Below are 21,850 nucleotides of genomic sequence, written 5' to 3' on the forward strand. Positions count from 1 at the left end.
GGGTCCTGAGTACCAGGAGTGACCCTGAGCACAGAGACAGGTGGAGCCCTTGGCCCAACGCAGTGAATACCTGTCCACAGCAGGACAGCCAAGGAAGGCCGGTCTGTGCCCCGAGGACCCCTCAGCGTAAGAACCACACACGGGGGACGGGCTCAGCGGAGGCCCGGGCCTGGCCCCACACCTGGCACCACCGGGTCACCAGCACTGCTGGCAGGAACCCCGGCACTGCCCATGACATGCACCTCCACAAGAGACCCAAAAGGAAGCTGCTGCCCGGGGGTGAACAGCAGGAGACGCTCCGCAGGGCCACTCAGAGCAAGGGCCTGGGAGTGGACACGGGTGACCATAGTCCCGGACAGCAGCCGCGGCGCGTGGCACGCGGGCACTCAGGGCAGGGGTGCTGGTCCCGGAAGGCCCGAGGCTCAGGAACCGCGGGGAGGTGGGGTGTCCGGTAGACGCGGGGATCGGGGCTCCTCTCCCTGCCCAGGGCCATGGGCCCCACCCCGACCTCGGGGTCCGTCAGAAGCCATCAGCCCAGCCCAGCCCAGCCCAGCGACGTGAGAGCAGCTCTGGACTGAAACGCCGGAGAAGATACTGTAATTTCCGAGCCCTTCAGCTGGCCCCCGCAGAGGGACAAGAGATCCAGTTCTGGGTTGCCAGCCCCTGCCAGGCTCTGCCAGGCCTCTCCAGCCACCAGCAGCACGCCTGGGCAGCCCCTGCCTCAGTGGGCCCACAGAGCAGCGCACACAGAGCAGGGGTAAGGAGAAGCCGGCAACCAGGCTGAGGATGTGCCGGGCGGGCGGCTGTGATCCGCATCGCCCAGGGCACAGCAATGGTTGGGTGGATCAACTGGCTACGGCCTATTGACCTTTCCCATCGTCCACCTGTCTGCCCCATTGTCCATCTGTCTGTCCATGGCCTGCCCATCTGTCCCACTGTCCATCCGTCCCTCTGTACCGGCCACGTCCCCGAGACCTCGTGATGGCCAGCACAGAAGGGAGGACTCGGGCCAGGCCAGGGTGACCCTGTGCCCAGGGTCCGAGTCTCCCGGGCCACCGCCGGGCCGTGGTTGGAAAGCTCCGCCCGCAGCCGCAGCACCAGCTCTCGTAGAGAACAGCCAGTGCGGTGGCCGGGGTTACCCGCGCCCCCTTACCTGAGATCACGGCCATCTTCCCCGAGCCGTGCTCCTCCCGGGCGATGCGCTCGGCCTCCTCCATCAGCAGCATGCCAAAGCCCTGCGGGCGCAGGGAGGGACAGCTGAGGGCTCAGACGGGCAGCTGGGGCAGCCCCCCAGGCCACTGAGGACTGTGACTGCTCGAGTCCAGCCCGGGACTCCCTTCTGTACTGCCGGTGCGGCCTGAATGGCCCCCGATGGCCTTAGCACCGCAGAGCCGGGGCCAGGACAGACGCTCAGGCCCACGGCAGGGGTCCAGGAACTACCAGGAGGCCCCCAATTTGAAACACCATCTTTGTGGGACACAGCTGGACTCCACCATCTGGACCCCAGTGTCCCCCTCCCTCCCCAGCTCAGCCCCAGAAGGCGTGATCTGGAGAAAGGAAACTTCCATCTCCTAACAGGGGCCCCTCCCCCGTCTCCCCCCCAGCCCAGGCCACCCGCAGCCCCCGCCCGAGTCTCCCCCTCACTGGACCATCTTTCAGTTCCGCCACGCGGGCGCACAGACCCCCACGCTGGCCCCCGGCCCCGCCTGCTTCCCTGAGCACTGCCCGGAGAGCGCCCGAGCCCCCGGCTGCAGCAGCGAGCACGCACCTGGTGCTGGAACTTGGTGGGGTCGCGGCTGCTGACGGGCACCACGCTGCCGTACACGTGCAGCTCGCGGACGATGGACACACCGCCCATCAGCTCGTAGCGGAAGGTCTCCTCAGAGCAGCGCCGCAGCCGCAGCAGCCCGATGAGGATGTCCTGCTCGGGGTCCTCGTAGGACAGGAAGGTCTCCCAGCCGCCGCTCGCCACGTAGTCCCGCCGCACCAGCTCCACCTGCCACGGGACGGGTCAGCACAGCCCACCCCCCCTCCTGTGCCACGCCTGGCAATGCTCGAGGCTGACTCCCGACTCTTGTGCTCAGGGATCACTCTTGGCAGGTGCAGGGGACCCTAACGGGGTGCCAGGGATCGAACCCAGGTCACATGTGTGCAAGGCAGGTGCCCTCCCCACTGTGCTATCGCTCCAGCCCCAAAATGTATTCTCTGAGTGTACCATGCATTCTGATTTCTGTTTAGTCTCGGATGGGGTAGGAACTTCGCCCCCTTCGTGGACCGGGGAAAGGAAAAGCAAGTTTATAATTTCATTGACAGTTACTAGGATTAACCTGCACGGCATCCAGAATCTGGCCTGGGCCTGCCTTCAGGTGCCCATACTGAAACCAGTTTAAGATCACACCACAGGCATCGCTCTCAGGGGGCACCACCAGGCCCCCAGACTGCCCAGCACGCCCCCTGCGGCCCTCACCTTACGCACTGACACCTGCTTTTGTGTGACTGGTCACCCCTGCCCTGGTGGCTCTGGAGAGGGCAGCACCCCTGGACCGAGGGACACTGCATCTCGCAGAGTGAGCTCGAGACAGATCCACCACTGCAGAGGGCTGGGGAGGTGGGGGTGGGGGGACACCTGTGGCAGGCTCCAGGCTTCTGATGTTGATTCCCGACGCAGGTGCCCATGGGCCCCGCAGAGACACAACAGAAGGTAACAACATGCACCCCAGGCCTGGCTGGAAGGGGACGGCCTGAACCCCCAGGGGAACAGCTGAACCAGCACCTTCGTCCTCGATGGGATGTTCGCGGCATCCCTGGTGGCTCACTGGGCAAACCAATGACCTCTGCGTGGTCTCTCTGCTTTTCTCGAAAGGCCCCAAACATAAAAACTCTCAAACCCTGGGCTTGGAGAACAGACATGCCAACGCAGACACCAGGGGGTGCATTCTGGGGGTGCCACGGAGAAACAAACCCCACCGGGAACAGGCCCGGAGGCAGACCGTCCATACAGAGAGAAAGACCAGCACAGAGGTGGCCAGGTCCAGCCAGCTCTGAGTGGGGGGCGCCCTGTGGGGCACATTCAGGTGAACTCGGTGGACATTGCTCGGCCTCAGTGAGGCCACACTGAGGGGCTCAGCAGTTGATGGCCAACAGCACACTGGACAGTGAAGGTTCCAGAACGTGACCAACCCCAGGCTAGGTTACCCTGGACCCAGCTGAGCTGAAATGAGGCTCAGTCTTGTGGCTCTCCTGGCCTGGCCACGGGGCAGCCGGCCACGCGTCACTCCCACGTTTCTGGCTTCACATCCGGCTCTGAGCCTCAACCCCGCTTTGCTCTTGGTTGCTTTGTTGGCCTCTGGTTTTAGGGCTGAGCTGCGCTTGGCCAAGGAGGAGGGCCCCACTGCTACTGAGAATACGGCCACTCACCTGGTACGGGCGGACCTTGTGGTGGATTTCTTGGATCCCCACCTCTCGGGTTCTCACGTCTCGACACTGCCGGAAGCAAACGAGAGGGAGGAGTGAGAGCCCAGTTCTGGTATAATCACCTCCAGATTAAAGAACCGGAATTACTAAACACAGCCAGCTTTAACCAACCTGATGGGAGAAAGCAGAAGGGAAATGCGGTCAAGAGAGGAGAATCCGAGGGAGGCGAACGCACAAAATCACACCAGGGGGCGAGAACTTAAACCAGAGCAGCGTCCAGGGGCGCGAGTGGCCCCCGGCCTGCAGTCAGCTCAGGGTCAGGCCTGCAGGAGACGAGAAGCACCGCTCCTGCCCCCGCCCCCCGCCAATCCCACACACTTGCCTTTCTGGGAGAGTTACTGTGTTTTAGTAGCTGTTATTTCGATCAATTTATAAATGTCAAAATCAAGACTGCAGAGACGGCTGCTATTGCAGAGATCGTGCGGGCGAAAGGGCGAAAGGAGGAAAGAAGGTGTGGGGGGGGAGAAATGAGGGAACAGGACCAGGGGCCACTGACTGAGTCTGACTGGAACCTTGGGGGTCTCCCTGGATAGGGTATGGCCGGAGGATCCAGGAGGCCCACAATGCAGGTGACAGGTTCCCAGCTGACCTCGGCCTACGGTGGCATCCGGTGATACAGCCTGCCTGACGCCCTTCCCTGCCTTTCCCTGCAGAAACTATTATTAAGTTGCTAACATTTTCCACCCGAGGATAGATCATCCTAGGTCATGTGACGCCAGGAATCTGCGCAAATCCAATTAGAAAGACAACAGCTCCTGATTCAGTTCCGTAAAAGATCAAGGATCCGGGCCCAGCTCCACCTGATCACGACTGGCACAAAAGCAAACTTGGCATGGAGACTTGCTGCTTCTGTCTTTCAGGGGTCGGGGGTGCGAGAGCAGAGGCCAGATAAGACCCACCTCCCGAGCCCCCCCCCGACTCCAGCCCAGGGAGGCCGGAGGCCCAGAACCCGCCCAGCTCCCCAGGGGAGTTCTGCATGTGCGGGTCAAGCCTGGCCATGACCGAGAAGCTGCCCAGCGAGTGGCAGGCTGCACTCGGGCTCCGGAACCAACAGGTCACCGAGAACTGGTGGCTGGGCTGGGAGCCGGAGCTGTGGGCATGGCACTGACGGAGGCTTCGTGATTCTCCAGTTCTGACCCTTCAGAGGGGAGTGGGTGAGGGGGTCCCCCCGAGACAGACACAGGCGAGGAGGCCGCCGTGGTCTCACCCTAGACACAGGAGCGATCAGGAGCGGGGCGGAGAAGCAGGAGTTAAGCCATCACGGACGAAGGTGAGCCGATGACATACAGACACGACCCAAGAACTCTTAAAAGCCATGCAAGTGGGCAGCCGGCGACCAAATCAATACACAAGCGTCCGCTGCATTTCAATAAGCCGCCGGCAAGCCAGCGCAGAAATGAACCCAAAGGGTGACTCCACGGCTGAGAGCCACTGGCGGCCCAGGTGTTCCCGGCACTGGGGCCCAGGAAGCGCTGTGACCTCCGGCTCTGGTGCTAAACGGAGGCCCAGGAGGCCCAGAACTGCAGTGGGGACCCCAGAGCAGCACCTGCTGGGGGAGGGGGCAAAACAGATGAATGAATAAACGGGGTCCTCTCTCCCAGATGTGAGACACGCCCAGGGAGACAGCCTAGAGCCTCTGGACAGGGACCTCAGAGGTGCCCTCAGTGCGAGACTCCAAGGGCAGAGATGACAAAAACAAACAAACAAACGGGACTGCATCCAGTGAGAACGCTTTTGCATGACAAAAGAAACTGGAGGCTAAAGTGAAGACGCCCTCTTGGCTGAAAGAAAACATCTGCACACCCTACATCGACACTCAGGATCTATGAAATGCTGACAAAGCGACAACAAAAAAATCGAGCGACCAGCGCCATCAAGATATGGGGGGGAAGGTGAGGGGCGGGCAGGGGCGGTGCAGAGGGGTTATCTCAGACAGCATGGGGCGGGGGCAAGGGCCCTGCAAGTCAGCACCAGGGCCGCTCACCTACACCCCAATAACAAAGCTTTAGTTTTGGTTTCTGGGCCACACCTGGCCGTGCTCGGGGCCGACTCTCTGCTCTGTGCTCAGCGATCACTCCCGGCAGTGCTCGGGGGACCCTAAGTGGTGCCGGGAATTAAACCGTGGTGGGCCATGTGCAAGTGTATGACACCTGCTGTATCACATCTCTGGCCCTAAATATTTTTTTTTTTTAAAGAGTTGAGGAGCCAGAGGGCTAACACGGGAGTTGCGCTGCTGACCCTGGTTTGATCCCCGGCACCTTCGCACCCCAGAGTCGAGCGCATGGCTGAAAGCCAAGCAGGGGACCTGGAGGGTGCGGGGGGGTGGGGGAAAGCACCCCCGCAGGGCTGGACATGGTGCGGGAGGACCAGGGCCGCAGCAGCCCTGTGCTCCCTTCCCGCTTTCCCAGGCGTCAGGGTTGGGGGTCCTACCTGAATGCCGAGGTCCTTCATCCGCGCGAAAGCCAGCTCCCTCAGGTTCCCGTGCTCCACGCCCGAGGTGACCAGGGGCATCGGGATATCCCTGCAAGACAAGGACGGGTTACTGCTGGGAGGAAGTCACTCTCGGAGAGGTGAGGTGGGGACAGCTGCCGAGGGCGAGGGGGCCAAGCAGGGCAGAGCCTTGTCTTCCGGCTCAGGGCACCAGGCCTCCTCTGCCCCCAGGTCCTGTGTGCGAGACGGGGGTCCCCCAAGTCGTCCTGCCCCGACTCACCACGCGGGGGTCTCTGTGCTGTGGCACACAGCACACCCATCAGAACGGGTGGGGGCTCAGGAGACACCTGTGCCAGGCAGACCGCAATGAAGGGCCTCAGGCTGGGTGCTGCCCGCGTGTTCCTGCCCGGCCGTGCCCAGACCCAGTGCCAACGGCAGCAGCTCGACCTCAGAGACCCCATCTCTCAGTTCCCCGCCGCCAGACACCTTGCCCGGACAGGGAGGGCTGCTCTGCACTTCCCGGCCCTGAGGTGGTGACCAGGGAAAGCCCCATGAGCACCCTGACGAGAACTCTGGCTCCAGTCAGGGGCCCGGTAGCCTCGCCCTTTTGACCAGACTCTGCAGCTGAGTCTCCGGTGAAAGCCAGTGTCTGCCCAGAATACCCGCCTGGGGGCTCGGAGAAAGACGGGAAGAGACGGCAGCTGTCGCCGACCTCACGGTTGCTCTGGACACCCAGAGACTGGTCCTTGCTCAGGCCTCGGAAGGTACAGGGACTGCAACACGCTAATCCGACCGTTCAAGCGCCAGCGGGACCTTCCTCCTGCACACACATGCACTGGCCCTGGAGCGGCATGGAGGCGCCCAGACCGAGGGCGGGAAGCCCAGGGGCCGGAGAGAAGGCAGACCTCCCTCTCACACCATAGACGCCAGGGAGACAGGCGGCCTGTTGTTTTCAGGAGAGTTAAACTTCTTTGGCGTTTACTTTAAAATCAAATACTTTTTGCCACTGGCAGCCGGCTGGCCGGAAGGAAAGCTGTGCAAATAAAAAAGTCCAGTTTCTGCCAGCATGAAGGTGAGCGAGCACTTGGGCTGGGACCCTCCAGTTCTATCACAGGACGGAACCAGAGTGGAAGATTCTTCATGCCTACTGAACGCCCAGGTATTTTCCAAAGAACTCAAACCCAGGGTCTACACGTTTGTGCCACAAAGTTCGACGTGGAAGGCTGCATGCGTGCTGCTGAACTGCAGACGGGAGGGGCTGCGGACACAGCACGGCAGGAAGCACGCTGGGCTTGCACGGAGCTGACCCTGGCATCCCACGTGGTCCCTGAGCACCACTAGAAGTGATCCCCGAGCACAGAGCCAGGAGTCAGCCCTGAACGACAAGCAGCACTGCTGGGAGGAGAGGGAAAGGGATAAAAAAGTGGCTCAAGGACTTGCCCACATCCAGAAGATCAAAAGCAACCGGTGTTGGGGCAGATGTGGGGAGAAAGGGACTCTTTCACTGCTGGTGGGGATGCTGACTGGTTCAGCCCTTTTGGAAAACAGTTTCCAAAGGGCTGGATGTTTCTCAAAGGATTAGAAATTGAGCTCCCATTTGACCCAGCAATATCACTTCTGGGAATATATCCCAGAGATGCAAAACAGTACAGTAGAAATGACATCTGTATTCGAATGTTCATTGCTGCCCTGTTTACAATAGCCAGAATCTGGAAAAAACCTGAGTGCCCAAGAACAGATGACTGGTTAAAGAAACTTTGGTACATCTACACAATGGAATACTATGCAGCTGTTAGAAAAGATGAACTCATGAAATTTGCATGTAAGTGGATCAACATGGAGAGTATCATGCTAAGTGAAATGAGTCAGAAAGAAAGGGACAGACATAGAAAGACTGCATTCATTTGTGGAATATAAAGTAACAGAATGGAAAACTAACACCCAAGAGCAGAGATAAGGATCAGGAGAATTACTCCACATGTGAGGCTTGGAAATCTGCCTCACATGCTGAGGGAAAAGGCATTTCAGACAGAGAAGGGGCCACCAAGTAAAGGATGCTTGGAGGGCCTGCTCAGGATGGGAGATGTGTGCTGAAAGTAGACTACAGACCAAACATGATGGCCACTTAATAACTGCATTGCAGACCACAACACCCTAAGGAGAGAAAGAGTAAAAGGGAATGTGCCTGCCACAGAGGCGGGGCTGAGTGGGATGGGGGGTGATAGGAGGGACACTGGGAACATTGGTGGTGGAGAATGGGCACTGGTGGAGGGATGGGTACCTGATCATTGTATGACTGAAACGTAATCACAAAAGTTTGTAAGTCTGTAACTGTACCTCACGGTGATTCATTTAAAAAAATTAAAAAAGGGCTCAGGAGGGCAGAGTGGTAGGCCAGCACGGAGGGTGCCCGTGTTGCACGTGGCTGACCCAGACTTGATCCCTGGCATCCATACGGGCCCCAGAGGTGGCCAGGAGTGATCCCTGAGCACGTTCGGTGCGTCCTTATGCCAAGCAAACAAACAACAACAACAACAAAAGAACTCATGGCGGTGACGCCAGCACGGCCAGCACACACGAGGCCACAGGACGGGAGAGTTAACATCCACGATTTGCTCATCACGACCCCTCCGAGTGGCGTCTGGGGCTTCCTGGGGCGTCAGAGGCCAGTTGTGGTTGTGAACTGATATCCCCAGCTCGGGCCGCCGCCATCACCCCACACCCAGGCTGGCAGCTGTTGCTCACCCTCGGGCTTTGATGGCGCTCGGCTTGTGCTCAGCAGAATCGTGCATTTAAGCAGGGAGCGAGGCCTGGGGGTAGCGATAATCACCTAACGGCAGGCTGCCGCCGCCTCGAACAGCTGGGAAGACGCGCGGTGACTCAACTCGGAGGAAACGGTGAGTGTAAATGGGTCAGGGCAGAAGAGGGGTGAGGGGGGAGGGGGAAACGGCCCGTTTACAATGCCTGATGACGGGTCAGTGACGCAGAATACGAACGAAAGCAAGCGTGAAGCACCACGTTCCCGGCAACGTCCAATTCCCCATCTACTTTTGCTCCTGTTCCGCCCTTCTGACAGATACGGAGAAATAACCTGAAACTTACTTTCTGAAAAACAGCTTCCCGGTGGATGAGGAGAGAAGCGCCCGCCGGGAGCTGCGCCTGCCTTGGGGGGCACAGTTTGGCTTTGGGGGGTGCCGGCAGAGAGGCACATGCCTTTCCCAGATTCCAAGCAAAAATTTACTCTTTTTTTTTTTTTAGCCGGGTTAAACCCCACGAGGTTTCCCCCCTTTGCCAATGGTTTCTCTGCAGCAAGATACGACAGACTTGCTTGCACACTCTGACATGGGTCGAAGTTGGAAACAAGCTGGAAGGAGCCCCTGGATCTCCCCTCTCCCCGGGGGTCTCTGCCACCATCTGTCCAGCACCTGGTCACGGCTGCCCGTCCATTCCTCCTGGGCCTTCCCTGGGGGATGGACTGAGAAATGTTGCCCTCTGGCTCCATTCAGCTTTCTTCCCGGGAGCGGATCCGGCCTTGACAGTGGGCCCCAGGGAGCTCACGTGAGCTCACGGGAAAATGCAGGCTGTGCTGAGCGTCAGGGAGTCACGGGCACAGACTCCCAAACACAACACAGGGGAGCGGGGAGGGACCTGCGGCCGGGAGGCTTTGCACTGGAGTCCCAAGTTCAATCCCTGGCCCCACACGCACCCCAAACTGTGCCTCATGTGACCTCCTAGATCAAAACCATAAAACCACAGTGAAGTCCGAGGGGAGCTTGTGCGAGAAGATCACCGAGTGAGTGTGTGACAATGACACGCAGAGTGCCGTGTGAGACTGTATGCTTCACCCTGAAGCCCAGGAGAAGGATCCCGAAGCAGCCGAGGGAGAGCCCGTGCCCGGGGGGTCAAGGCACAGACCCAGCTCAGGCTCAGAGGCCGCCTCTGACACGAATCTGCAAGGCATGGCCTAGGCTTGCCTTACAGGTTAGGGGCAGGGCAAGAGCAGAGCAGTTAAGGCACTTGCCCTGCACGTGGCCGGTCCGGGTTCGATCCTTGGCACTGCAGAGGTCTCCCGGGCTCCACCAGGAGGAAGGCCTGAGAACCCTGGGGGCAGCCCGGTGGGTGCCGGAGAAGGATGCTGCGGCGCTTTCTCCCCCGGGCCCCCGCACCCACACCTCTTGACCACCCCCTGCTCATCTGTGGCTCATGGGAGAACGAGGACATGAGTCCACGCGTCGTGGCTGGGCCGTCCTTCCCGCCTCAGGGTCTGCTGCCCCTCCCACCCCCACTCTGAAATCAGACTCTGCCCCCTGGGATGCGGGCATGAGCACGCTACCTCTGCACGCGGTACACGCGTGTCCACGGGGGCACGAGGGCGAGGATGCGGGCGACGAGCTCCACCAGGTCGCTGGGGGAGTAGCTCTTGTACCGCCCCGACCTCCACAGCTCGTAGAGCCCAGTGCCGCGGATCACCAGCGTGGGGTAGAGCTTCAGGCCGTCGGGGCGGAAGGCGGGGTTCTCAAAGAACTCCTGCACGGAGAGGAGGAGGGTGGTGAGTGCTGGCGCCGCCTGGCCCGGTGTCCCTCCCCCTTGGCCACAGCAGGCGGAGACCGAGTTCCACCCTGTGCCGGGATGACAGACCAAGGCGACTTCCAGCGTCTCCCGTTTTGTCCCCATTCTTCTGTGTCCCCAGCAGCCCTGACCCCTTCCCCGAGGGCTCCCCCAGGACTGCAGCAAGTTCCCTAAGACTGACGTCCTGCTTCCTGGCTGTGCTTGTGGCTCTGGGCTCCCTACGTACAAGGGGCTCAGGGGACCGGACGGACCAGGTGCCTGTGCCCTCCCCGTCGTCCTAGCGCTCTGGCCCTGATGTCTCAGCTGCCGTCACTGCCTCCCCCTCCATACGGGCCCTTGAAAGACACCGTCTCTTTGTCTCGGTTCCACAGAGAACACTACACTGCTCCAAAGTCCGGCACACTGGTGGAAGGAGGCCGGCATGGTGCGTGCACACACACAAACACACATACACACACACACTGACATACACATGCACACACGCATGTGAACACACACACACACACACACACACACACATACACACGGGCCCCTGAGCACCCCGCCAGGCTCTGACAGTCACGGCCTGCTCCTCAACATAATCCTAGCTGGCCACTTCTTCATTTGGGCCATCCAGGAAGAAGCAGATATTCCCTTGTCCACCGCCACCAGCCACCGAGAACTGAGAACTGAGCCCACCTTAATTCCAGGAGGGAATCGGGCGGGGCTGGGAGGCGGTGGGTGCCCACCGGTCCTGTGCCCCCACCGAGCCCTACATCCCCGGAACCGGCTTCTGACGCGGAGCTGCGTCATTCCCACAGGGCCTCCCACTCATGACGGGCAGGGGACGGGTTCCAGCCTGCTCTTCGACACTATTCTCTAGCCACGTTTGGTCTCGGGGATCTGTAACTGGCTGTAATTTCCCCGCGAGCATTTACATAGCAACAACTCAACAGTCCTTAGAGGATAATGCCAGCCAGCCCAGCGGCGGGGGTGCTGAACGCCACTCTCCGCAGCCTGAACCCCGATGGAGGAGAAAAGCCGAGGGGTGTCAGCCACTTCCTGGCACCGCCATTCATGACACGCCAAAGCGGCAACACGTGAACTGCCGGTGCTGAGGAGAGGAAAAGCCCCTGTGCCGTCACCTGTCAGCACACAGGGGTATGGGGGCACGGACACACATCACCCCCCCCACCCGGAAAGGCTGAGCAGGAAAATACCCGGGAAACCGACAGTGAAACAGGGGCGTCCGTCTGTGACGACGGGGGACCAGCAGCGTCGCACCTACCGTGAACTGCTCCATGTCCCGCTCCAGCCCCACGTTGGGCAGGTCGGGCATCATGTGCGCCACCACCTTGAAGCCTGAGTCCTTGGCCAGGTGGAAGGACTCGCACACGGCCTTCACGGTGTGGCCCCTGGGGAGAGAGCATACACAAGTGTCCAGGCGCCCTCAGCGAGCACGGGCCACGGCACGCAGGATGGGGGAGTGTCGGGTGCCCTGAGTGGGGATGGGCCACGGCAGCACGGGATGGGGGAGTGTCGGGCGCCCTTGGTGGGGACGGCCACGGCAGCGTGGGATGGGGGAGTGTCAGGCACCCTGAGTGGGGATAGGCCACGGCAGCGTGGGATGGGGGAGTGCCGGGCGCCCTTGGTGGAGATAGGCCACGGCAGCGTGGGATGGGGGAGTGTCGGGCGCCCTTGGTGGGGACGGCCATGGCACACGGGAGGGGGCCCCAGCCAGAGGGGAAGTACAGAGCAAGGAGGGGGTGGCTCTGGTGCCTGCGGGGAGGGCGCAGGGCCGGGCGGGGCACCTGTTGGTGTCCCTGGCCACGTCCTCGTAGACGCTCTGCACCCCGATCTCCAGCCGCGTGCAGCCGTAGGTGAGCATGTCGCCGAGGTGCCGCTTCATGCAGTAGTCGGGCCGGGTCTCGATGGTGATGCCGATGCACTTGGTCAGGCTCCGCTCCGAGTACCTGCGGGGCGAGTGGCCGGGGGGTGGGGGGCTGACCCAGACACTGCTGGGGTCCAACCCGCCAGTAGAGCGGCTCTGCCACACCGGGGGCGGCCCAGCCCGCAGCTGATCCTGGCTGCAGGCTCGGCACTGCCCACCTGACCCCGATCCCTGGGCCAGGAGTAGGCTGGGCGCCAAGGGGCGAGTTCCCGAAATGCGGAGGGGCAGGCCTGCCTGTCTCTGCAGCAGGCGGGTGGGGCCCTGATGCCCCTGGACCTGTCCCTGGACCTGCCGCCGCCTGGCCGGGCTGTCAGGGGCTGTGGGGAAGACGCAAACGGAGACAATCTGGCACACTGGCAGGGCCGCAAACCCAGACACTGGCAGACTGAGCCCAGCAGTGAAGTGTTTCGCCCCCTGGAGGCCAGCTGAGGAAGTACTACTGTCTGGTAGAGGAAATAGGCCTCTTCGCCCCTTTTTGTGTTGGGCGTGGGGGCGACTCAGGGGCTCCCAAGCAGTACTCCGGGGGTTCCCATGACACTGGCCGATTAGGCCAGGAGGTTCAGTACTGTCGGGACCTTGTGGTTAGGGTGGGCCAGGAGGCCATGGCACGGACCCTGTCCTGGGGAGGTGGGGGGACACAGAAGGTCCGGGGACGCTGGACGCAATGGCAGGCAGTGGCCAGGAACTTGGCTGTGAGAATGAAGTGCCAGGCTGCTTTCAGGGGCAGAAATGGCCGGCCCTGCTGTGGCCCGGGGCCAGTCACGTGCAGCTCGGGCCAGCACCCATGCTCTCCTGCCTCGCGGGCACGTCAAACAACCCCGCCAGGGCAGCTCCCCCCAACCCGGGCTCCTCTCACCCCCCTCCTTACCCAGCGCCAATCCCAGCCCCTGACAGTGGCCCCCACAACCCAGTGCTCAGACCTCCCGACTCTACCCTGTCCCCGCCATCACGGCAGCAGCTGGGCCAGGGGCAGGGACAAGGACAGTGCTGGAGCTGGTGTCCCCTTTCAGCCAGAGCCCTCCTGTCCTTCCCCCCCACGCGCTGTCCCCTGCTGTGAATCATTCCTACAGGAATAGGAAGCCTCAGTTTCCCCCGTGCCAGTGGAAGGGAAAGCAAGTTTCTTCTCTCCAGATGTTCCATCTCTCCCCCATCACCCTGACACATGTTCCACCCCGAAGGCTCCAGCTCAGCATTCCTGGGGCTTCCCAGGAACATAAAACTCTGCCCTGAGTTCCAGGCTGACAGGGACACAAGATAACGGGCAATCCTGGAGTCTCGGCTGTCAGGGAAACTGAGATAATTGCCAATTAGGCCTGGAAAGTTTGTTTCCTCTTGCCAGTGAAGGAAGCACCCTTCTTCCAGGCAGCTCCCCTTTGCCCCCTGTCCCCCACTGACCCGACACATTTCATTCCCAAAATCCTTCCCCTGCAGTCAGAGAGATTTTCAGGCCCATAAAACTCCGTCCCGAGCCTCAGCCAACAGGGAGACAAAGATAAGGGGCAAAAATGCCCAGAGAGATTTAGACCAGCTGGACATCATTGTGATTTTCTGTTAACCTTTCATAAATACTTGCCAAGGGGTAAGGGATGCCAGGGGCCCTTCAAATGGCCTTCACAAAACTCCCTGACCTTAACTTAGTCCTATATTAAGTTCCTCACCACATGAGAAGCTCCTTTTCTTTTCTCTTCTACTTTCCATTCAACTTTCCTACTTTGCAACTTTGAGCATCTTTATTATTCGATATTTCCATTCTTTGAAAATGTTGAGGGGGTATGGTGCCACCAACAGGTCAACCTGTACCTGCGGGGGCGAGTGCATCAGCAGCCTGATGGTGTCTTCAGGCTTCCTGAGACCCCCAAATTTGCCACTGTGTCTTTGGCCAGACCTCAATAACTTGGGACCAAGTTTACCAAGAAATTAAATGGCCAAAATCTAGGTATGTGGGAGCCACACACACAAACCACCACTGGCTCAGCTATACAAGGACATTTATTGACCTTATTTCAGAGACCCATAGATAAATCTTGAAAGAGATCAAAAACCAGTTAATCTTGGACCCGAGCATGCTGAACAGACTGGGGTAAATCGGAGAGAGGGAGGGGCAGAGCCCCCAGCAGCCACTTGCTTCCACAATACAAAATCACCGCCATATCCCCGGCCTGACTCCACTGTCTCAGGACGGACCTCACCAAGATATAATCTGCTGGAAATTCTGGTACGCAGGTTTTGCGACAAAAATCTCCAGGCTTTCTCAGAGTTGGGGTGGGCTACCTCCTCCCAACTTCCCAATACACATGGAAGCACTGGCAGTCACCCCCATGAACCAATTCCAGCACCACCCTGTAATCTGCTGAAAATGTTGCAATGTGGATATTAGCGCACCAACAGCCCTGGCCCAGAGACACAGCCGCGAGTCCCGGAAGACACCACAGAGGCAGAGATCTCTCTGGGCCCCATACCGAGCCAATCTCACTGGGACACCCCAGAGGGAGCAGGTGCAGTCTCCCCGCCTACTCCAGATGGAATCCTGGCGACCAAGAGCTTCCACAAGCAAGGCCCCTAGTATGCAGATTCCAGGAATAAATCTCCAGGCTGCATGGCGGCGGAGGACCCTGGTGTCCCTCCCCAGGTCCACGCCCACCCAGCAGCCTGGCTGTCACGCCCACAATGTGCCTCCGGGTGCCATCTTAGCACACCAACAGCCCTGCCCACAGACTCCGCAGTGAATCCCAAAATGGATTAGTGCCATACAGAGATGTCTCTGGAACCCAACCATTTATAATCTAGAAATTTACATTTATAACCCTGGTCGTGTGTGCTCTCATGATATTCAAAATGAGCAATGGAAAATAAATTATCTAGCATCTGCCCCTGGCGGGTAGGCTTAAATGGTGGTGGGAAAATTCGAGCATGACATAATGCCCCAAATTAGAGAGAGTATTGGCAGAAACTGTCTGCCATAGAGGGAGGGTGAGGACTGAGATGTTGTGGGAGGGGGATACAGGTGGCAGAGAATGTGCACTGGTGGAGGGATGGATGTTCCACCATTGTATGGTTGAATCTCAAACATGAACGCTTTGTGTAACTGTATCTCACGGTGATAAAATAAAAAAAAAAAAGTAATGTGGAATTCATGCCCAATTCAATCAGCTTAATCAATGGCTGAACAAATAGCAGTACTCCTACTTTTTTTTTTTTTTTTTTTTGCTTTTTGGGTCACACCCAGCGATGCTCAGGCGTTACTCCTGGCTTTGCACTCAGGAATTACTCCTGGCAGTGCTTGGGGGACCATATGGGATGCCGGGGATCGAACCCGGGTCGGCCGCTTGCAAGGCAAACGCCCTACCCGCTGTGCAATCGCTCTGGCCCCAGTACTCCCACATTATTTTTTAAAAAAAGAAGGAAGAAAATATTGAAGAACGTGGGAATCACAGGCGTACTCAGAGATCCGCCACTGCTTCCGCCTCATCTGCTTCAGCACCACACAGCGGAGCAAAGACCCACCCCCAGAGACGGCCCCATACCCTGCTCCCACCCGCGGCCCCGTGACCCCTGCCCCAGCATCTGTCCTTCTGCTCCGGGCCTGACGCTCACCCCGATGCTGCCAGGCCCAGCTGAGGCCACCGTGTCCCCAGCAGAAGGCCCCACTCTCGGGCACAGCAGGGTCTGGGGCAGCTCTCACGGCCGGGAGCCGGGAGGAAGCGCTGAAGGTCAAGGCCACGGTTCTCCTGGTCCTGTGCTGCGCCCCGGCCTCACACAGAGCACAGAGGCTGACCGCCTTGGGCCCGTCCAGGCAGCCCTCAGGCCTCGGACCTGACGGGGGAAACTCAGTGCTGAAGCCGACACCGCTAGAGCTGAGCTATGAGGCATATCCTGCTCGGACCCAGAACCACACAAGCCCACAGCTCCCCAGTGGGCATCGGCAGTCACTCCAGACAGGGCGCCCGCTGTCTCACGGGCGGTTCTCTGGACTGACGCTCTTCCCACTCACCCGGCCCAAACAGCCCCCAGCTAGACCTGTCTCGGATGAAAAGTCTGTGTGCTGACTCTGGGAATCACCCTTCCTCTGAGGTTCCTCGAGTCAACAGACCTGCAACTGTCACTGTCCTCCCATTGCTCATCAATTTGCTCGAGCGGGCACCAGTAACGTCTCCATTGTGAGAGTTGTTGTTACTGTTTTTGGCATACCGAATATGCCATGGGGAGCTTGCCAGGTTCTGCCATTTGAGTGAGATACTCTCAGTAGCTTGCCGGGCTCTCTGAGAGGGGCGCAGGAATCGAACCCGGGTCGGCCACATGCAAGGCGAACGCCCTGCCACTGTGCTACTGCTCCAGCCCAGTCAATAGACCACGCCCACTTAAAAAATAAAAAAATTTTTTAAAGAACATTTTCAACATCAACCAAAAAAGATCTTTTCCACCAAAAAGCAGTAACTGTAAGAACGAGGAACAGAAGGATTCTCATCGGCCTATCTCTGCTACAGAGATAAACCCAACTACTCCTTTGAAGAACATGATAAAGGGGGTTTCTTACTTGACTGCTTCGTGAATATTGTTGGAAGTGTGTCCTGACAAGGCATCATGTAAATTCCGAATAAAATAATCTCTGTATTCTTCCGGAAGGGCCATAAACGTTCCGCCCATCACGATGAACTCCACTTTATCCACACTGTGACCGAGCTGTTTCAACTGAAAGACACAGGAACTCATCAGCACCCAGCTGCCTGCCCCCCGGGCACTGCAAATTCCTAATTGTAATGTTTCCATCAGCATAATTTTAAAATGAGGAGCAATTAGAGACATTTAGCTAGCTCCAGGGACTTAAAGTGGAGAAGGAAAAAAAAAAAAGAACTCAATGTCGCCAGATGTGTGAGGATGAAGGTTCCTCTTTCTTAAAAACAGGCACAAGTGAAATAAAATTGTCAAAAAAAAAAAAAATCTGTCCTGATACCCAGAACACAGCAAGGTCATGGCCACGCTCCTTGATGTGCATCAGCCACATTTCCCACGTGAGTTCTTCAGAACTGGGTGGCGCTAGATTCCCTGGAGGGTGTCGGGGGAACCCCAGTGCCCCAGGGGCTCTGTCTCGGTCACCCCCACCTGGGGCACACAGCCACAGGACTGTCCAGCAGAGAGGATGGAGGCTAATATTCACTGCCCAGCGCCACTTTCCACAGACCGGAAGCTCAGAGAACCTTCAAGTCCCTGCAGGCAACCAATGGAGCCTGAAGTCAAGGAGTGGCCTGACCTCGAGGGGTCCCACAGACGCCGCCCTCTGCCAGGTGCCAGTCGAGGACTGAGACTTCAGGAGGGTGAAACCCCATTCCACATGCTTTGGAGGGCACCTACCTGCTCCAGCCGGTGTCTCGTCTGTAGGAAAGGGTCGTACCGGGCACGGATAGCGCGCATGGAGGTGGGCTAAGGGGAGAGAGAAACACACCGGATATTCCCACGCCAAATTCAGCGGGAAGGCCCGTCTCGAAAGGGCTGTGATCAACGCTCCCTGCAGCTCTGAAGACCAGGCGCCCGGAGGGTGCTCCTTCCTCTCACTCCGATTACTGGGGCGAGATCCCGGTGGGCCTTGCCACCTCCCCCCCAAACTGTCCCCCTCCCCTCACCCCCGGCTCCTAAGTGTCTCCGCAGAACAGGACAGAATTCCCAGGATCTCGGCACGGGGACACAGGGGAAGCTTCGCCAGGCCCACCTCAGTGGCCCTGGGTCCGAGCCCTCTCGGGCCTCTGCCCCACTCGACTGTACCTCATAGCCGGTGTAAGACTGGGTCGAATACTCGAAATCGGAGTCCGGGCCGCCGGGGCAGTATCTGCAGACAACAAGAAAGTGAAGTCAGCAGGTTAGCGGCCATGAACCCGCTCAGGAATGGTGCCATGGTGCCACTGAGGCCGGGCTGGGGAAGGGGCCTCCCTGGGCTGCACTGGACCACACATGGGGCCGGGGGCTCAAACTGGGGCTGACTGCAGCCCCGCCAGCCCCGAGAGTTTGAAACTCTGATAGGAAGCTGCGCTAGGGCTCCCACAGTGCTCTCTCCCCAAACAGAACTAAGGCCTTCATCTTGCCCCCCGCGACCACATCTTCTCCCTCCCACAGATCTGGACTTCAGAGCCTGGCAACTTACTCTGACGGGGCCCTTCCCTGCGGATGTCTGGGGAGGGGCCAGGCAGCACGGGGTCAAACTCAGGGTGCCCCGTGCTCTACACTGGACTGGCTTTACAGCCCGCAAAGGAACCCCCTTAAAGGTCATTTATAACGACGACCTTCTCAATCAAATTCATTTCAAGTCTTGGCTATTTGGGATTTAGGCAGCTCACTATTTCCACCTTCCTTTTAGCAAGTTAATAGTGTGCCAGCGTTTAAAGTTCTAGAAACTATGTGTTTTCATTGTGAACGGGAATAAACTTTTTTTTAATAGTTGAGACTTAAAAAAAAAAATTTCTAAAACACTTATCAGGGTGCTCCGGGGCCCAACCAAGCCTGGGCTCCCGGGAGGGCCTGCAGCCCACTCTGCTCACTGGCCAGACACTCGCCGCCGCCCGCCTGCCCCAGCACGACCTGCGGCACTACGGGGCTCCGGGGTCTCTTTCCTACAGCTCCCCTCCGTGTGGCCACAGGCACGGCCGCCCGCTTTCTGCACGGCCCAGAGGGGAGAGCACTGCACGTGGGAGACAAAGGTTCCGGCAGAAAGGCTACCAGCTCCAGCCTCGAGAGAGCCGTCTCCCGGGCACCGAGACGTCTCGCCCCTGTTCCCCAGAAATGACGGATGACTACTTAGACCCAAGTCTTGGGGGGTGTGGCCAGGACGGCGGCATCCGTGCCCACCTGCCCGCCCGCGGAGACCACTCACACGCAGATGTTCCCCGTGAGGCTGATGTGGGGACACCGGTGCGGCTTGCACATCACAGCCACGACGGCGATCTGCAAAGGAGGAGCACGTGGGTCGCAGACACGTCGGCGGCACGTTCCGGAGAACGGTTCTCTCTCGAGGCCACAACGGCGTGGAACTGGTGGTATCTCTTTTTTTCCAGGGGCGGAGTGTAGGGACCCTCCCGGACAGGACCCAGTGACACGTGGCTGCAGGATGCTGCGGTGGCCTCGGGGAGCCCACCTCAGTGCCTGATGACGTGCCTGCGGGCCGGGTCTGGGCCCTTCACATACATGTGTAGCAGCGGGGGGGGGGGGGTCCCTAGAGAGGCTCAGGGGCAGTGCACACACCAGCTGACAGTCAGGTCTGCAGCCCGGCATGAGACCGAGACTGAGAGCCACACCTTCTCTCTGACTCTTACTAACGTGTCCATTCTGGGAGGAGACGCAACACTCAGCCTAGGCCCTTGCAGCCCCCGGGGCCTCGCTCCTCAGAGTGGAGACCACGAGACCCACAGCCAGATGCACAGAGGCACGCGGCTCGGGGTGCCAGACCGCAGTGGGGTATGCCGGGAGATGGCTGCACGGGTGGCGGCTCAAACCCACGAATGGGCCTGGAGCCCAGTTTCCCGCTGCTGGGGAAGTTGTGGACAGGGGAAGGAGGGAGCGGGTGAACTCAGGGTTGGAGCTGAGGGGGACGCCGAAAACCCACTGTTCAACCTACGCTCTGGGCGTGCATGAGGACATGGGCGTTTCCTAGAGAGGTCCAAAGCTCCAAACATGATGACCTCTAGTGTCTGAGCTGCAAGCCATAATGCCCAAAAGTAGAGAGAGAGTATGGGGAATACTGTCTGCCATGGAGGCAGAGGGAGGGCGGAAAAGGGGGGGTATACCCGGGATATTGGTGGTGGGGAATGCGCACTGGTGGAGGGATGGGTGTTTGATCACTGTGAGATTGTAACCCAAACATGAAAGCTTGTAACTATCTCATGGTGATTCAACACAATTAAAACAAACAAACAAACAAACAAAAAACAATAAATACATTATAAAACTGTTAAGCCAAAAAAAAAAATAGAGTGGTCCAAAGCTGGCCCAGAACAGCGAGCCCAGGACAGTGCAGGCACAGGCAGGGGTGGTTCCTCTACTCTCCCCATGGAAGGGGGCGAGGACGAGGGGACGGGGCAGGTGATGGGAGCCAGGAGGAGAGGGCAGGAAGGCAGCATGCGGCTGGGATGAGGGCAGGGATGCAGGATGCAGGCCCAGGGCAGGGGCACGCAGGCCAGTCAGGTCCCGGACCAAGGGCACCTGCTCTGAGCGTGCTCCAGCAGGCCGGGGACAGGGTCTCTGTGCTGGACTCCCAGCTTCCCTCGAGTCTGCTGACGTCTCGTAGGGGAGATCACGGGAGGACGGTGGGTGACGAGCCTCAGGGGCTGATGACACGACTTCCTGATAGTCGCCCGGATCCAGCCCCTCCCGTGGAACAGCAGCGCCTCCCCACCCCCACCCCACACATAGGAGGCTGCACGTCCACGGACCCGCGGTGGGGCCCTGAGCCCCGGGTCCACCACTCACCCCGCTGGCAGTTCGGACAGGCTTTGCCTTGAGCTTGGGGACCAGGACCTTCCGGTACTGAGGCGGGACAGCGGCGATGATGTCCACCAGGCGGGGCTGGGCAGAGAGGCCGTACTTGGCGGCCGTCCTGGTCTTCACCCTGCGGAAAAGCACTGGGCGTTACCACGCGCCTCAGCCCCACCGCACAGGGCTGCAAGGGCTGGCCAGCGTCTCCGGACCGACCCGGGTCCCCCCGCCCCCTCCCCCGAGCACACTGGGTGTGACCCCCAAACCAACACAAGCTAGAACGTGGACCCCGGTCACCCCCGTCCTGTCTGCGGATGGCAGGTGTGCCAGCAGGACGTCCGTGAGCCAGAGATGCCCCCTTCTCACCCGGGAGCCCCAGAAGCAAACCGGATGGAAGGACTCATGCACCCCACCCCCGCAAGGCAGCTGCTTTCACTGGGGGGCTGCTCAGTGCACCAAGGGCTGCAATGCCCCCACCACCACCACCACCCAGCCCTTTCTGCCAACAAATGCCCCCAATGCCTGAGTCAGGGCACAGTGGGTCAGCGTGCCAGAGCAGGAGGCTGCTACATCGAGTGGGAAGATGCAGGAAGGGTGGAAGAGGAAGAGGAAGCCAGACCGAGAGACTGCACCCGCGGGGTACAGGAGCCTGCAGGGAGGCCCATGGCTCATCCCGAGGCCTGCAAGGGGACCAGAGGCCCAGCATAGGAACCAGGGGGCAGCGAGGAGATGGGAGGTGGGGAGAGCGAGGGGCAGCAGCCAGGCCCTGGGCCAGACCAGTGCACCCCAACCCTCCCACCTGGAGCAGGAACGGCCCAGCCGTCCTACCAGGCAGATCAGCAGCTTCCAGCCTCTCTGCCCGACATCAGGCCGGGGACCAGCGCTGGAGGCAAAGATTTAAAAGGCCTGGAGGAGGAGCTGGTCGGGGAGATAAAGCACGAGTCGGAATGAAGGAGGAAAAGGCAGAGGCAGCTGCTTCCGGAGACGGGA

The 21,850-nt window shown here is 59.5% G+C and overlaps 1 protein-coding gene across 1 annotated transcript in view; it reads right to left on the bottom strand.

Moving 5' to 3' along the window:
* Nucleotides 1-21,850, bottom strand: part of ELP3 (elongator acetyltransferase complex subunit 3) — a 34,260-nt gene that overhangs the window by 8,470 nt on the left and 3,940 nt on the right. The window contains exons 3-14 of the mRNA XM_004614693.2: nt 20,855-20,993; nt 19,263-19,333; nt 18,161-18,224; nt 17,753-17,821; nt 16,938-17,092; nt 12,264-12,425; nt 11,741-11,867; nt 10,238-10,431; nt 5,905-5,995; nt 3,418-3,483; nt 1,769-1,996; nt 1,154-1,235 (exon numbers count right to left, since the gene is read on the bottom strand). Coding sequence (XP_004614750.2) covers nt 1,154-1,235; nt 1,769-1,996; nt 3,418-3,483; nt 5,905-5,995; nt 10,238-10,431; nt 11,741-11,867; nt 12,264-12,425; nt 16,938-17,092; nt 17,753-17,821; nt 18,161-18,224; nt 19,263-19,333; nt 20,855-20,993 — 1,448 coding nt within the window. The remainder of the gene's footprint in view (nt 1-1,153; nt 1,236-1,768; nt 1,997-3,417; nt 3,484-5,904; nt 5,996-10,237; nt 10,432-11,740; nt 11,868-12,263; nt 12,426-16,937; nt 17,093-17,752; nt 17,822-18,160; nt 18,225-19,262; nt 19,334-20,854; nt 20,994-21,850) is intronic.

The sequence above is a fragment of the Sorex araneus genome, chromosome 1 (genome assembly GCF_027595985.1).
Source record: "Sorex araneus isolate mSorAra2 chromosome 1, mSorAra2.pri, whole genome shotgun sequence".
Lineage (NCBI taxonomy): Eukaryota > Metazoa > Chordata > Mammalia > Eulipotyphla > Soricidae > Sorex > Sorex araneus.